Below are 17,732 nucleotides of genomic sequence, written 5' to 3' on the forward strand. Positions count from 1 at the left end.
ATGACATCCGCATTGATTATGACATTTCATATCAATAAAATAGGTACCCGTGCAAAGTGCAGTTTACTCCTGCGGGCTCAGCATGGTTTCATTTTTATCGACTATCACTATGCCCGTCACTTTCGCACTTACATACTTGTTAGAACGTGACAGGCATAGTGACAAACGATAAAAATGCGACCGTGCTACTAGGGCTGCTTAAGAAGATATTAAAAATATTAGGCACTTTCAGTGACACGATATTTAGCCTTTAATTTAAGTATATTACTTACAAATATTTTTAATCATTAAATACACCTGTCAAATTCCGCTAGTCAATATCCAATCTCATGTCTTCTCGGAACTTGCCAGTTGTAACTAAGCCGCACTGGCAGGGTCGCCATGTGACGTGGGACGTAAAGTGTCATTCTATGGAACTTGCTAACTATGTAAACAAAAGTCACTTAGTAAATTGACAGAGACAATTTTAATATGGCGATTTGTTTACATACTTAGCAAGTTCCATTGAATTACACTTTAAAGACAAACACTCAGGAGTGTAGGTTATGGTATATGGGCGACGTAGTGCAGTCTTATTTAATTAAATGGACACTGTAGTGTGCGCCTTATATGACACGCACACTCTCACATGTACCGTACATATACCCTAGCATAGGCATCATGTATCAGAATACATGATGCCTATATGATGCATCAGAATACATGATGCCTATGCTAGGGTATATGTACGGTACATGTGAGAGTGTGCGTGTCATATAAGGCGCACACTACAGTGTCCATTTAATTAAATAAGACTGCACTACGTCGCCCATATCCCTCAAATGAATTTATAACAATATCTATGAACGTGCGGTATTAATTTCCATTTGAGCTAGCCTGAAGCTAGGTCTCGGGGGAGAGTTTAATTGAAACAAATTATTGGATAGTTTTCCGAACGTGACGAGGGAAATTGAACCTTATTGACATGACACTGTTTGATTACGGTGAAAGACGAATGTTAAAACACTAGGGCAATAACAATAACACTATAGTGATAGCTGTAAAAACGACATGGATACACTTGATCTGATTCATTACAATTTTCAGCCAACATCTTAATTAAAATAGTTCTCAAATTGTTGTAATAGTGTAAAACGAGTGGATTATGTCCTTAGGTTTAGACCCGGTTTTGGGTTAGCCCAATCCAACCACGGAACTACTAACTACTAACTACTCGGTTTGTATAAAACCTACTCCTTTAAATTATGCAACAGTTGTACATTTCTTATAAATGGCTAATTATTGCAAAATATAATAATTATGTTAAGCTTGGATGTACCCTTAGTCATGATCGGTGGAAATATGATGCCATAAGTAATTCTTTTTATTTTTATGTACGTGTACCTATTTCATTGGTACCAAATCCCGGTGCTATAAAGCCGCCTGTGCATGAACGCCGTAAAACAATAAAGCGGCACAAGGAGCATAAGCACTCAATTTATTTCAGCCGTTAGACGTATATTCGTGCCGTCCTTTATTTAAACCGGAACCGGCAAAGCACGCATTTTTGCTCCGGTTAGGGTCACCACACCGGGTATTTGCCTGTCTCGCATTTTAATGCCCTTAGTTACAGTCAGCAGCAAAAGTAAGGATCAGACTACGTACTATTATATTAAAAGTATGTACCCATTCTCTAATAACTTCATAAAAAGAGATAGGGTATTTCGCCAGTAACTGGCCACCGGCCAATAACTGGCCACCCTAAACTAAAAATGAATTCTATTCACCTATCCTATCTTTATGCCTATTTGCTTCAGTAAGGCGTATAGCAACCTTAGCCTAGTCTTTTGGGCACCTATCATAATGTAATTGTTCTACATAGGGACATAGGGTAATTCGCCAGTAACTGGCCAGTTGTTAGTAACTGACCCCCTACACTAAAAATGAATTCAAGTCACCTATAAACAGAATTCATTTTAGTATAAGGTTTTAATAACTTGCCTGCCTCCAATAACTAGCCACCTTATACTAAAATGAATTCTGTTTATAGGTGACTTGAATTCATTTTTAGTGTAGGGGGTCAGTTACTAACAACTGGCCAGTTACTGGAGAATTACCCTATGTCCCTATGTAGAACAATTACATTATGATAGGTGCCTAAAAGACTAGGCTAAGGTTGCTATACGCCTTACTGAAGCAAATAGGCATAAAGATTAGGTATAGATAGCACTCGTAAAAATACAACGGATATCCAGATTACAAACTCAATAACAATATATAGGACGGCTTTTAAAACTTTTGGGTTGAGGTGAAATGAAGGGAAAATTTTCCGGTTCCGAATCTCCATGAAAAAATTGAATAATGGTACTTTTTTCAAATAACACGGGATTGTGTCCACGCTTCTCAGTTCCGACATGGCAACCCTACCCCGACCGCAATTACGGCATTTGCATATCTCACGCCCTCGACTCTTTACGGCATTTTTGTATGCCTACCCGAAGATAATTTACGCTTTTGTGTACACCCTGTACTCCATGGAAAGCAAGAAAGGGTAAAAACCATTTTAAATATGTATGAGAGCTCCAATATAGCTCGGTTTTATTTGAATTAAAGAAAATACACTACTCGCCGTTCCTGTCAATTAAAATTGACTGCGGAAATGTGCTGTTTCCGCCATGTTTTCTTTTATTGGCGCCAAGACTTTATATTTCGTCGGAGCTCGAGAAATGTTGCCAGTAATAAAAGGAGGAAAAAATTGTAACATCGTTCTTTAAACTGGAACAATAGTTATCGTTTCCTATACGTTACCGTCTCACAAACGGTTGAGTTGAGATAGTTTGCGGGTGACGGACTTAGCATTATTACCACCATTTAGACGCCCGCATGCTGTAAAAACTACCAAGAAATTCTCGATGTAACCAGCTTGAAATGTAATTTATTTTACCAAATCCCGCACCGGGCGCCATATCGTGTCAAGCTTAAATAATCTAAGAGGAGTCCTGGCACGTCATTCTCAAGGAAACCTGGTATTTCTAGAATTCTAGGGTTTAAATAAAGTATTTTCCTAGAAGATGTATTTTGGAGGAATGGTAGTGTCCGTCTAAATCTAACTTTGCACTGATAAACAGAACAAAATAAGGGACTATCATTATAAACGGCATATTTTATCATTAATGATGGTATTGTCCATGGTCTAATAAAACATGGTCTTCTCTTCCCAGAGTGTCACTTGCCTACGTCACAATAACATTGCCACTTTATTTCAACATAACATGTTACATGGGTACATTATATCTATGGTTAATAAGTTAAAATATTTCTTTATAATTTTATGATTTTCATTTATATGTATTTTATCTTAAATTTTACAAAATAACACGTCATTTTTAATTATTCGTTAGCAATATCTTCCGATTCACGGAAGAAATTTCAGACGTTCGGTAATCCTGTTTACACTACTGGCAACACAGGATAGCGCTGTCACATTTGACAATCCGCCATTTTGTCCCTGACCGTCATCCTTGTCGAACGCGTGTTAATTGTTATTTCCTTCTCGCTCAGTGTCAGCAGTCGCAGTGTTTTCCAAACTTTTCACGTCGTAAGCTTGGTAATTAATGTTTTGTTACGAAAATGGTTGGCTGCTCTATTCGGAACTGTAAGAGTAGGAGTGAAAAGTGCAGTATAGATTTGTTTTATTTTACTATGTTTCTACATGAATAACTTAAAATTAATGCCGTTAAAATAATTTTCACCGTTGGTTAAAATTCTCCCACATTTTAAAGTTTGAGAACCTGTAAACAGAATGATGACGTAGGCAAGTGACAGGTCATTCGCGAATCTCGGAAGAGTGTACCAGGCGGAGTATATTATTATACCATGGTATTGTCACACTTTCACATTGCAAATGTCATACAGAGCTAACTTGGTCCATCTCTTTCTCTAGCCTTTTTTGGTGTACGAATTAGTCTTAAAGCTAGCAACATTGTGCGTAGAACGTTTCGTTCCGAGTAATAGAGTAGGTAGGTGAAAATCGCTTAAGTGCTTAGCCGACGGCAACAAATGTGTTACAGTGTAGCTTGTTAATTAAGATCGGCTTCGGGATCGTCTGGCGTTTTAGGCTGCTTTCAGTACGATGTTCATTTACTTAACGTTATTACTTCACCTACCAACTCTTAAATGTAAGCTTACAATTACATGCAACTGGATCTGAATTTATTTTTCAGTGAATTCGTGACATGGTCAATTTCAATAATAAAAAAAGTCGTATCACTCTTATTATGTAGGTCAGGTTTGGTAATGGATTTTACATTTGCTTATCTTATTCTTCTTAGGGACATAGAAAGGTGTGATTTTCTTGTCCTTCTTAACAGCTTTTTGCAGAAAAATGTATCGGTATGGCAGAAGCAGTAGGTAAGGTAGATTAACCTCTTAAGGCTGTTAAACACTGCATAATACGTTTTATCTTCGATCTCAATCAATATATGTACTATCCCAAGAATTTAACATAGTGTGTGTGGCAACCGTTATATAAACAGTTTCCAAACTGTAGCAACCATCTACCATAACCCCTGCAGGCTTACCAACATTGTAGCACAAAGTATGAATAGGCAGCCATGCCTGCTTTATTGCCCCGCTAATGCATCCGCTCGTAAAGTAACTTCATTTTACATTGTAAGTACAATTTTTACACTTTCACGCTGAGAATTAGTAAATCTTTACAAACGTGTAACACTTTATAAATACGTAATTAAATACTGCATTGGAAGGGAAGTGACAGCAGGTGGTAGTGACAGCTACATATCAGTCAATGAGCAGCTTGATTAAAGACGTAATAGCACTTATCCTTTACTTTCCAAATCATCATATCTATCTACCTATAATAGAATAAACATAATATTGCCCGCAAGTGTTTTCATCGAGCTTAGTCAGCCTAAAACTTGTTCAACGACGCTGTAGAGCGCCCAAATCACTCGCGTTCGGACCGGCCCGGTTATTGGATTTTAGCGGAAATTTCACCGGCCCCGCTCCAAAACGAACAACGCACCTTACTGTTTGCGAATAACCCTGCATATCGTATTTTAAGTCTGATTTGCACCGGCCGGCGCACCCACTCGTTAAATGGGACAACAGATACGCGGAAATGGAATGCAAAACGTTGCACAATCGTGACTATTTCGAATTTACGCGTTCGCGGATTCGAATTTTGAAATTGAAAATAGAAATTAATCGCCCGGATGGTTTTAAATCAATCAAACCGGCGAATAACGCAATACGCGTTCCGTTTTTAATTTTGTGTGATAAAACGCAACGAGTCGATTGAAATTGTTTGTCCAATAAAGTGTAGGTAATGAAATTATGCCTTTAAAAGTGTATCTGATATAATCAGAAAGTTATCTTAAACACCTGCGAGTACAAAGTCTTTTAAATTGGAAGGAGGGTACAAAACTAATAGCTACTTAGGTAGGTAGGCTCCACTATAAGCAGTTTCGCAGATATTTTCGTTAGTTTCATTAGAGGATAATAGACTGGCAAAACTCCCCGTTCAACAAAACACTCCCAACTCCCCAAGAAGACGAGTACGTAATAAGACGAGATATTTTGTTCCAATAATTGAGTTAGTTGGTTGCAAGCAGCGAACAACTTGGGACTATCTATCTCGAATACCCAATCCAATTGTCATCCAGGCGAAGTCGCGAGTCCGCCGGCTCTGAGAGCTAATAAACTTATTTACTTATCCGCTCTTTTGAGAGATTCGGTGCAGCGTCAGTCAGCAATCAAGGCGTAACAGAATTTTAAGTCTACGTTGTAATTCTAGAGGCGAATCCGCTCCACTCAGGATCTCGCTGCTAATTGTTGAAAAGAGGAAAAGTAATAAAAGTGCTAGTCTTTGAAGCAAAGACGCTGCCCCGAGCGCCTCGCCGGAGCGCATTTTAATAAATTAAAACTGTGCAAAATTCCCATTCCAATATCATTTTATTTCCCTTTTTGCGAAACTCCTGGAACTCGCTCCCCTTACACTGATTCAGTTTAATTTATCACGGGCGAGGCAATCAATTTTATGTATTATACTTTATCATTATTAAACAAAACATTTAATTCACAAACGGGCCCGGGTAATTCCGGCTATATCAAAGGTTGTATAGATGAAAGCGTTCTATTTGGACGGTCGATGAAACGTTTCGGGCTTTATGTTTCATCTTATTTTAAGGAACTTTTTTCTTGCGATCTTAAAACATTTCTAACTCGCATTTTATTTTGTTTCCAGGTGGTGCTTATATCCTTGGAACTGCTAGCGTGGCGGAGCGGGGCGGCGGCACTGGCGAACTGCCCGAGCGGCTGCAGCTGCAACGACGACACCCTGGTGGTGGTCTGCGAGGAGAGCCGTCTGGACGTGCTGCCCATCGCGCTCAACCCCTCCATCCAGCGTCTCATCATACGCAACAACAAAATCAAAACCATCGACAGCTCCATGCAGTTCTACGCAGAACTGCAACACCTCGACCTCTCCCAGAACCACCTTGTTAACATTCCCGCTAAAAGCTTTGCCTACCAACGGAAATTACAAGAGCTCCATTTAAACCATAACAAGATATCATCAGTAACTAACACGACATTCCAAGGCTTGAATGCGCTAACGGTCCTCAACTTAAAACGAAATTTCCTCGAGGAGCTGACGAACGGTGTGTTCTCGACTTTGCCAAGATTAGAGGAACTGAACCTTGGTCAGAATCGGATATCGAGGATCGAACCAAAAGCATTCGCTGGACTCACAGCTCTGAGGATCCTGTACTTAGATGATAATCAGTTGAGTTCTGTGCCTACGATGTCCTTTAGTCTCTTGGGAAGCCTGGCTGAACTTCACGTGGGACTCAACGCTTTTTCGTATCTGCCTGACGACACATTCGCGGGTCTGAACCGCCTGGCTGTGCTCGACTTGAATGGAGCCGGACTCTTTAATATAAGCGAGAACGCATTCAGAGGCCTTCCAGGTCTTAGAAGTTTGAATCTCTTCGGGAATAGATTAAGCGTAGTACCCACGCAGCAACTAGGTGGACTTACGAGATTGGAAGAGCTGTACATAGGCCAGAATGATTTCGTAGCTTTAGAAAGCCACTCGTTCAAAGGCTTGAAAAATCTGAAACTCTTAGACATTACTGGTGCTGCTCAGTTGGAGAGAGTCGAGAAAGGAGCTTTGGAGGACAACATTAACTTGGAAACTATCGTACTAGCCAATAATAAGAAACTATCAGTGATAGAAGAAGGTACTTTACTCGGATTGCCTAAGCTTAAACATGTTACGCTTAGAGACAACGCCATTGTTACGATCAGTGAAACCGTGTTCGTCGGAAAAGAACTGAGACAGCTGGATATCACCGACAATCCCATTGCCTGCGACTGCCAACTTCTTTGGCTGCATGAATTATTGAACGAGAAGAGTAACTTCACTCAAATCCAATGCGCGGAGCCACTACATTTGAAGGACAAGTACTTGCGTGCTATAACCGCAGACGGTTTGGGCTGCGCCGTTCACGACACGCGGCAGCAAACCATTATATGTGTCGTAGTAGTCGCCTGCGTGGCTATCCTAGCATCACTCGTGCTCGTGCTGTATCGCTACCGCAAGAGCATGCACGAGAAGCTCAAGGACTACAAATGGAACAAGCGCGCGATGCGCAAAGACTTGGAATACCACAAACCCATCTCCACCGAAGAGGACTGCATCGTGCGCGGCATCCACCCCGCGCAGTACCCCGCGCCGCACGCGCCCGGCCTCCGGCCTATCCCGGTGACGGAACTGTAGCTAGAGCTTTACGCCTCCCCCAGCGTGTTCTTCATGTCGGGCCAGAACCAGGGCTCGGCGCGGCGAGCGCGGGGAGGCGGCGGCGGCGGCACGCTCCCCGCCAACGGCTTCACGTACATCGGCGGCGACCGCCCGCCGCCGCTCACGCTCAACAACGGCGCGCCCGCGCTGCTCAACAACGGCTCGCTGCGCTCGTTGCCCGACAAGAACAACCGCAACGGCTTCGTGTGCCACGAGAACTTCCCGCGCGCGGACCGCTACTCCCGCAAGCAGGAGAACGGGTACATTCGCAACTCGGAAACCATTATCGGGTTCCCGCGGACGCGCGACTACGACGACTACAGCGAGCCCGAGTACTCGGTGATCGCGGAGGCCGATCGCGACTATCGCTCGTGCGCGCACTCCAACACCTTCAACTGTTGAGCCCGGGAGGCGCGAACTTTCAATCGTTTGTGATCTTGTAATTCTAGCAATAAATCTTCATTCCATTAAGTTTTTCTATGGAGGACCTTGTGATGGGACTTAGTGTAGCGGTTAGTGACGTTTAGAACTTCGGGATCGGTGTACGTGCGACCAGTGAGGACTATGTATCGTATTCGGTTTAAGAGAGTACATTATTTGTAAATTATAAATTTAAGTAGCGATGGATCTATTTTTCGATGGGTCGGAAGGGGCGGTTGGAAGTGAGACTTTCATGAAGACGCCCGTCTGTACAGACTAGTCGCGTGCGGCAAGCGCCGCTGCCACGTCAGGTCGCCTTTGCGCTTTTAAGTTTTGCTTAATACGACATGGAAACGCAACTGAATGAGAGGCGAATATTGTTATCTCATTCTAGCGGATACATCTGCGTTCCTACTTACGCGAATAAAACTTACAAGTACAAAGGCGGGGTAAATACATCATCATCTATGTGATTTGTAAGTATCCTACCGATGGGTAGGGTGTACTTTTTATTTGTTTTGTACAAAAACCATTCCATAAGTCTTTTTAATGTCTAATTTTTTATTTATAACGAATAAATTAAGTGTGCGTTAAATAAGACACCAATATGAATGATAGGTAATCCTATTATAGGATTAATAAATGTAAATATATTTATACTATATTGAGATATTTATAAAATTTAATACGATCTTATTCTTCTTAAATTTTCATAAAATTATTTCTGTATTTCACTTACATTAGTATGACTAGTTTGTTTGCTATGGACTGGTATCGTATTTCCTCCTCGTCACTATTGTTAATACACTGTATTTCATATTAGGTACGGCAGCACCCACTTCTTACCTGTATGTCTCACTTTTCGCTCAAATCTCACAAACGCATTTATAAACTGACCTACCTACTTAAGTTTCAGTGAAATTGTAGATGCGGTAAAATGGGGTGATTTAGGAATGATGGGGCTAAGATGGCAAAATTTAAAATTCTCTAAATTAACTTGATCCATTCTAAAGTAAACAGCCCAAAATACAATTACCACAAATATCGTAAAATATAAGGCATTTCAAGGTCCCCTCAGTCTGCTGTATAGGTACAAATTTTCATGATGCAACGATTATTTGTTGATTACTATTTTAATTTAAGTTTACATCATTTTCAGTCATTGCCATCACAGTAATTAATTATGTTATAATAAAATATGTAATCTTTAAGAGATGTTGATATTTAAATCAGCTACAATAAGTGTGCTACTGAAAGCAATACATAATATTAAAACTGTTATAGATATATTTCACAAACTTGTAACGGCTATTATCAATAAATAGAGAACTTACAAACGAAATATCTACCCAATAAAAAGATAAGTAGCACCTACTATCAGAAATTCCAATAAACTGGCTTTATTTCTTTCGTTTAAAGCTAAAGAGAGCGAATACCTACATAAGTAATCTCGACGTAGGTAGGTACTACGAGAATGAAATAGCCATCATGTTATAAAAGCTAAGTGTTGCAATATAAAATGAAAAAAGTTTTTTATTTATTAATACTAGCCTAACCATAGTCTGATAATTTTAAAGCACTTAGGAATATTCTGTTACACCTATACTATGCGCTAGATGCCCTGCCACGTTATATCGGACATTTTTACGCAAGAAATTATTTTATTATTTGACTTGTTTGAACGTAAGTAGATACAATCATAGAGAAATATAGTAAGACAAGAGTGCTCACTCCATACATCAGTTTTGGTACCAAAAATACTATTATTTTCAGTGTCGACATCTAGCATCGAGTAGCGGAATTATCAGTAGGTACTACTACTTGACAATAGATGTAGCACCGACCGGAAAGTTTTATGTTGTTGTTGTTGAGCATAAGACCGAAAAGTCTTATGTTGTTGAGCATAAGACGTGAGCAATCTATGTATTTTTTCTTTATGGTACAAAATTCGGATCCTTTCAATATTTGCAATGTCAAACACAGACACAGACACTGACACTGAGACACTGTTGTGTTTACAGAGTCTACTAAGAAGTTCGAACGAACGATTTTTTGCTGTGGAATTTCGAAATTCAGAGTTGCTGATATTCGAGGAATTCAGAATGCCGAATGAATACGAGTACATTTTACATAAGTTAGGTGCCCAATAACGTAAATATTTAGTGAAAAAAAAACTTCTGTTCTGGGTCACGTAAAAGTAACGAGTGTCACGATTTCTTTATTTGTGTTTTAATAATGACCCAAATTTCATTAATTATAACATGTATAGGGTAAAAAAGTAACCCTAAACTTAGAGATCGATTAGCACTAAAATATTATGTATCTTGATTGAAAGGGACATACAATAAAATGGTGAAACGCGTTACTCTTGCCGACGACCCAGAACTGTTTTTGGATACACTTTGCTTAAGTTCTACTTGATCATTCGAACTTCTTTCCTACTCCAAAAATACATGTACTTAACTTTAAAAACTTTTCTCTAAACGTTGAAACTTGATCTTATGGTGGCGTAATATATATGTTCATTCATACTTCATGTAAATAATATGGAGAATATAAAGACTAAGAGATGTGGGCATGCGTTCCTGCCTCGTGGATGCCTAAACATGTATACAACTTAATGAATACATATGAAAAATTGTGATTAGTGTACATAACATTATCTACACGACGTTGTAATAGAATCATCGGTCATTTTCTGTATTTTATTGTAGTTATTACCTACATACAAACTCGATAAATATAACATACCTCAAATTTACATGTGTTTTCTTTACTGTGTCACCCTTTCACTTTAGCTAGCAAGAAGTCATTATCCTACCTATAGTTCGTTTTTTAGCATTAGAAAGAACTTGCAAGAAGGTAAGCGATCTTGACATGTCTTTTAATTGAAAAACGCTTTTTAAAAATCAAAAACTATTACTTATGAAAGCAGAAGAATATAAATGATCGTATTAGATTCATAATTGTTACATATTTGCCGTAACTTATTTTTAAAATGTGTTTCTCAATAAAAAGACATCAAAATTGTTTACCTTATTACTAGTGCTAAAAAAAACCCAACTAGAGTCTGTGCAGAATGAGACGAGTAGTGGAACAGACCGAACAGACTCTAACATTGTTACGCTATCATGTTCAATACGACTATAGCTCGGTTTTTAGGGTTCCGTAGCCAAATGGCAAAAAACGGAACCCTTATAGATTCGTCATGTCTGTCTGTCTGTCTGTCCGTCTGTCCGTCTGTCTGTCCGTCCGTATGTCACAGCCACTTTTCTCCGAAACTATAAGAACTATACTGTTGAAACTTGGTAAGTAGATGTATTCTGTAAACCGCATTAAGATTTTCACACAAAAATAGAAAAAAAACAATAAATTTTTGGGGTTCCCCATACTTCGAACTGAAACCCAAATTTTTTTTTTTCATCAAACGCATACGTGTGGGGTATCTATGGATAGGTCTTCAAAAATGATATTGAGGTTTCTAATATCATTTTTTTCTAAACTGAATAGTTTGCGCGAGAGACACTTCCAAAGTGGTAAAATGTGTGTCCCCCCCCCTGTAACTTCTAAAATAAGAGAATGATAAAACTAAAAAAAATATATGATGTACATTACCATGTAAACTTCCAACGAAAATTGGTTTGAACGAGATCTAGTAAGTAGTTTTTTTTTATACGTCATAAATCGCCTAAATACGGAACCCTTCATGGGCGAGTCCGACTCGCACTTGGCCGCTTTTTTTAGCATTGGAAAGTACTTGCAAGAAGGTAAGCGATCTTGACATGTCTTTTAATTGAAAAACGCTTTTTAAAAATCAACAACAACCAACTTATGAAAGCAGAAGAATATAAATGATCGTATTAGATTCATAATTGTTACATATTTGCCGTAACTTATTTTTAAAATGTATTTTTCAATTAAAAGACACATCAAGATTGTTTACCTTATTTCTAATGCTAAAAAAAACGAACTATACCTCATAAGGTTACCTACTTTAGTCAAGAGTTAAATTATACCAATCCAGCACAAAAAACCAGTACAGAGAGAGGGTAGACTGTAGAGAGTATTGCAAGTAAAAAATAATGTTACCTAGAGTACTTATCTCTATCAAAATTACCTCCTGTTGTATAATATCGTAGTTACTGGTAGCTCTTCTAGCTCTATCAATATCCATAAATTTCGGCAATTATTATTACCAAAGAGAATTTGAAATAGAGGCGGATTGTCAAAGTAAAGTAGCCAGCGCGCGATATTGACATATTTACTTAAAATCTTATCGCGGTCTGTATTTAGAACCTCATGCTTTAATACTGCACAGTTCTTCTAATCGTAGAAAAATAATAATTAAAGGAGGCATTTCTAATTTTCTATTAGTAAAATCGAAAGGCTCAAGAGGGCTCTCTTTAGGTACCTATTAAACATCCTTTACTCTTTGGGCTCATCTCGCCCCCTTCTCGTAGGTCGGCGAGTTTTAACTTAACTGCCATCTTTCGACAGAAGATTAAAACTGTTAGAACGCCATTTGACTTTGATCCTTATTCTTTCACTGATATGTGTTTATTTGTTAAATATCAAAAAGTAACGCCATCTACTCGACCTAGTGTAGGTATGGTGCAATCTTGTAAAGGTATGGTGCAATCTTTTCGAGCGATGGCGCCATACCTTTGGCCTAATACTGTCGAGTACATGGAGTTACTTTTTGATAGTACAGAGCCATCATGTGAGAAGGCGATCTAGCTTTACAATGATGCAGTGAACCGTGAAAGAAAGGCGCACAGGCAGTTAGTTAATAAGTTTGCCGCTAGATGGCAGTTAAGTTAAAAGTCACCACCCTACAAGAAGGGGGCGAGCATGAGCCTTTCGATTTTGCTACTATAATAAAGTCTATTTTTTTATTCCGTAGACTGAAATGACATTTCATAGTATGAGATGACACATGATGTTCATACTATGAAATGTCATTTCAGTCTACGGAATAAAAAAATAGACTTTAGAAATGCTCTCCTTTCCATTCCATTTTCTTTCTACGATTAGAAAGAACTGTGCAGAATAAAGCATGAGGTTCTAAATAAAGAGCGCGATAGAATTTTAAGTATATATGTAATTATCGCGCTACTTCAAAGTTTTCCATTATTATACCGCATAAAGTCTATTTTTTTATTCGGTAGACTAAAATGACATTTCATAGTATGAAATGACACATGATGTTCATACTATGAAATGTCATTTTAGTCTACCGAATAAAAAAAATAGACTTTAGATAGACATACAATCTACGAAATCGACTCCACACTTGCGTTTGCAGCTTCGCGCCGCAATTCGCGCACGTGTGGAGGAGGCTAAAAAGGCCCAAATGCGAATACTAGCGTCAAGCCTCACGAGTGTGGAGGGTGTTAAAAAACCGGCCAAGTACGAGTCGGACTCGCGCACGGAGGGTTCCGCACCATCAACAAAAATAGAGCAAAACAAGCAAAAAAACGGTCACCCATCCAAGTACTGACCCCGCCCGACGTTGCTTAACTTCGGTCAAAAATCACGTTTGTTGTATGGGAGCCCCACTTAAATCCTTATTTTATTCTGTTTTTAGTATTTGTTGTTATAGCGGCAACAGAAATACATCATCTGTGAAAATTTCAACTGTCTAGCTATCACGGTTCGTGAGATACAGCCTGGTGACGGACGGACGGACGGACGGACGGACAGCGGAGTCTTAGTAATAGGGTCCCGTTTTTACCCTTTGGGTACGGAACCCTAAAAACACCATTATTATGGTAGATAGCTTACCATGCATCCTTTCATGAAGCTGTGGTGTGACTTAGCTTAGACCCCCAATGACTAGTTTTTCAATTTCCGAGCGCGTCTTTGCCAGTATTGGTGTTTACTTGCTATGAGTATGTAGAAATAAAAGGATCGCAAGTGCTGTTATTAATTTATTTAAGTTATGTAACATATGATAACATTACAAAATTGTTCAGCCTTTTGATGGGAGAAGCCGGATCCAGCGGACATGGATTGTAAATAAATACAAAAGATGAGTTAGGCAATGTGTGGAATATTATGAGTATACAGAACACTTATGCTGCTTAGAACTTCTCTTCTTCTAAACCATGTTTGAAGAACATCATGATGGGTACTTGCTGGCCATCGATGTCTCTGTACTCGCACATAGCGACCATACCGTCGCAGTCCATAGACTCGCCGGTGAAGAACTGTAGTTCCTTAAACCTGCCGAGGATGTCCTTCATAACTTTGTTCATGTTGGTCTTGAACACCTCAACTTGATCAGGCGCCTTCTCATTTAGTTTTTCAACTAATCTGTAATAGAGGAGAAATCTTCTGTTAAGACTTGAGTTGCATGAATAACAATTGAGGAAGAGGGATTCTGGGATTTTAATCATTGACTTTTTCTTATTTTAGTAGCTTTTTTTTAAGAGTCATAAAACCACTTCCATACAAGCGTTACTCTCATTAATCATTAATATCTGGGTGACCGAGCTTCGCTCGGAAAACATAAAAACTCGAAAATGCGCGTTTTCCCAGAGATAAGACCTAGCTAGATCGATTTCTCGCCCCCGAAAACCCCCATATAGTAAATTTCATCGAAATCGTTAGAGCCGTTGTATATATATATATATATATATATATACACCGTGTTTTTATTGAATTCCGTTAACTTCGGGGTATGGTTAAGTACGTTTAAGAGAACTAAATGGCATAGTTAATTTAAAAAAAAAAAATTTTTTTTGCGTTTTTTACAAAAAAAATTATGCTTAAAAACTAATTAAATGTAGCATATAGCGTTGTTGTAACACGGGCATTACATGTAACTTAACCAAACAATTGAAATCTGTGACATATCAATGTCATTTTGAACATTGATCGACCAAGATTGTACTTAAGTTTAGTAGCAAATGTATGAACTCATTCTAAACACTAATCAATATGTAAACCGACCCTAAGGCAAGTGTACACGCTTGTAGAGGCCTTATAGCAAAAAAATAAATTATTGATTATCTCCGAAATGGAGTTAATTAGAATATCGGTGCCTTTGAGAATGTTACTTGATTTAAGCTCAGGAATGCACCCTTGAAATAAACAAGAATTGCTCATTTAAAGGTTACGTTAAACTTGGCATGAACATAATTATTAGTTTTTGTTGCTAAAAATTGTTATAACATAGAAAATAGAGCAAATATAAGTTTTGTACCTATGTGGAACTTGTACCCTATTTGAATTACAATTTTGATGGTAGCGGCTAGGTTTGTGTGACTAAGTTATGAAATTAATTTTATGTTCGCCCCATATTAGTCAGCCAGCTTACATAGCTTACATATTTGTAATGATGTGGGCCTTGTTGCCTGATCTAAGTTAAAATAAATAATAATTACAGTATTTGTAAACTCCCAATAATGTGCACAAACATATATAAATGATTGTCCATGGATAGAAGTTGCTGTTATAGCATCATATGCTCCACAGGAAGGCACTACAATCCAACCTCCGGTATTAGATGATGCCTATCTTTTGTTATAATTTTATTAGTTCCAGGGATCGGAACCGGTTCTTTGCAAAAACATCGAAATAACCATATTTTTCGAATTATTTTATACTCGAAATATAGGACTCAGTTATGTGTTTAGGTAACGACTTCGTATTATTAGATTGCCCAATTAGAAATGAAGTAATTAGCAAAGAACGAAAAAATACCGTTTCCGTTCCCATACAAAAAATACCAGATCTGATCCCTGATTAGTTCTCTTCTAGAATCTGCCCATAACAACCACATACAGTTTGTTTTTTTAGCATTAGAAAGAAGGTAAACAATCTTGATGTCATTTTATTTAAAAAATATTGAAAATGCTTTAAAAAATTAGTTTAAATTACTGATGAAAGCAAAAGAATGTAAAGATTGTATATCGCCGCTATACTTACTCAACCTCGTATCTGCAACACTCATTTGATGACAAAAACACCCGTATTCCAAATGAAAGAAAAGCAACATTTCCATCAAATGATTGTTGCAGATATGAGGTTGAGTAAGTATAGCGACGATATGTGACTGCAACTTATTTTTCAATGGTGATTATTAATAAAAAGACAAAAGACATACTGTCAAAATCACTTTACCTTCTTTCTAATGCTAAAAAACGAACTATAGACATGTTAATCTGCCTAAGATCAAACATCCCCCCCATAGTACTCCAAATTTTTCCACCACATTTATAAACTACATAATCAGAAATATGGACTGTTTCAATTTCAGCCGTTAAAACATGACAGAGCAAGACACAAAATGAACTGACTTTAGACACAATATTATTTACATTGGGACATTTGATTGATAGATCGAGTTACTTGGACCTCCCATTGGGTTGTTTTGTTTGCAACCCTGAGATTAGAAGAGTCTCTAATAGTTCAGAACAAAAACTAATTCTGTGCATGTACTAGTTAACCTTTTATCTTGACTGATAAAGCCTGTATCTTGACCTTCAGTATTACCACAACAAAGATAAGCTCACAGCTTCTTTACTGAATCAAAAATTGTTTAAAAACTAACCTAAAATATGAAAAATGACTTGCTTCACAATGACTCATCTTAAAGATATCTGACAGTTTAGTTGCAATAAAGTTATTGTTAGGTTAGGTAGATAATTTGTGTTTGGGTATTTGTGACCAAAGGTTTTAATAATAGATAACGATCTGCAGTTGCCATTACACGTGTTAAAGTGTTGCAAAATTCAAGTTTCCAATTTCCAGATCTTAGGTTGAAAAATTCACTACATGTAAATATTACTGATAAATTAAAAGGAAGCATTTTTAGCCCCAACCTCAAACGGGTTTCTTCACAGTGCAGTTATCACAATCACTCACTTTTTCATGTAGTCCTTAAGGTACAGTGTGTACGACTTTTTGTCACCGAAGGCGTATGTCTCCACAAGCCTGTGGTTGAGAACTATGTCTAATCCAGTCTCCACGTTAGAGTCAGTGCCCTCATCAGCCTCCTCAGCCGAGGGGTTGAAACCCTCGATCTGGATATCGCCCTGGGTTCTCTGCACAAGTTTAGCGGTCACTTCGTAAATTACTTCATCGACCAGCTTCATTTTGTATGTGTCCGAGAACATCTCGTCACCTGAAAAGTACAATTATATCCTATTATTTCCATTTTGAAACCTGGAGAAGCCATCTGGATTGTCGATGTGGCATAAAATATCCAAAATTGATGATGAGACATCACTGTCACGGGCACAATGAAATGTCAAAGTAACCGATATCAATATTACACATATTTAATAAAATATTCACTAATAGCACTTCAGTATAACACGACAAACGTAATTACCAGTAATAATATCTTTATAGATTCTCATTTTGATGGATTAAGGGCGATATAAATAATAAAAACCGAAACTACGGCCTCTAGCCCCAAGAACTAAACCGGAAAGGGCTTTTAAAAAGAAAGAAGGGGATATTTAAATGTTGCTAGAAACGTAACAAAATTTAAGCTAAAAAC

General features: G+C 38.1%; 2 protein-coding genes across 2 annotated transcripts in view; one reads left to right on the forward strand and one right to left on the reverse strand.

Annotated features, from left to right (window-relative positions):
* Nucleotides 1-9,205, forward strand: part of LOC134647818 (leucine-rich repeat neuronal protein 1-like) — a 348,919-nt gene extending 339,714 nt beyond the window's left edge. Inside the window, exons 7-8 of the mRNA XM_063502144.1 lie at nucleotides 6,245-7,702; nucleotides 7,781-9,205. Of these exons, the coding sequence (XP_063358214.1) occupies nucleotides 6,245-7,702; nucleotides 7,781-8,203 (1,881 nt within the window). The 3' untranslated portion in view covers nucleotides 8,204-9,205. The remainder of the gene's footprint in view (nucleotides 1-6,244; nucleotides 7,703-7,780) is intronic.
* Nucleotides 9,206-14,138: 4,933 nt separating this feature from the next.
* On the reverse strand, nucleotides 14,139-17,721 carry LOC134647768 (translationally-controlled tumor protein homolog). Its single transcript, XM_063502065.1, has 3 exons — nucleotides 17,562-17,721; nucleotides 17,093-17,351; nucleotides 14,139-14,536 (listed from the first exon to the last, which is right to left on the reverse strand). Exons 1-3 carry the CDS (start codon nucleotides 17,587-17,589, stop codon nucleotides 14,305-14,307), a joined length of 519 nt encoding a protein of 172 aa, XP_063358135.1. The 5' UTR covers nucleotides 17,590-17,721; the 3' UTR covers nucleotides 14,139-14,304.
* Nucleotides 17,722-17,732: the final 11 nt, after the last annotated feature.

The sequence above is a fragment of the Cydia amplana genome, chromosome 5 (genome assembly GCF_948474715.1).
Source record: "Cydia amplana chromosome 5, ilCydAmpl1.1, whole genome shotgun sequence".
NCBI lineage: Eukaryota > Metazoa > Arthropoda > Insecta > Lepidoptera > Tortricidae > Cydia > Cydia amplana.

Coding starts and splice junctions, on each gene's coding strand:
- LOC134647768 (XM_063502065.1), bottom strand. CDS start 17,589: ATGAGAATCTATAAAGATATTATTACTG. Junction 17,352..17,561: donor CTATAAAGATATTATTACTG/GTAATTACGTTT, acceptor TGTACTTTTCAG/GTGACGAGATGTTCTCGGAC. Junction 14,537..17,092: donor CTTAAGGACTACATGAAAAA/GTGAGTGATTGT, acceptor CCTCTATTACAG/ATTAGTTGAAAAACTAAATG.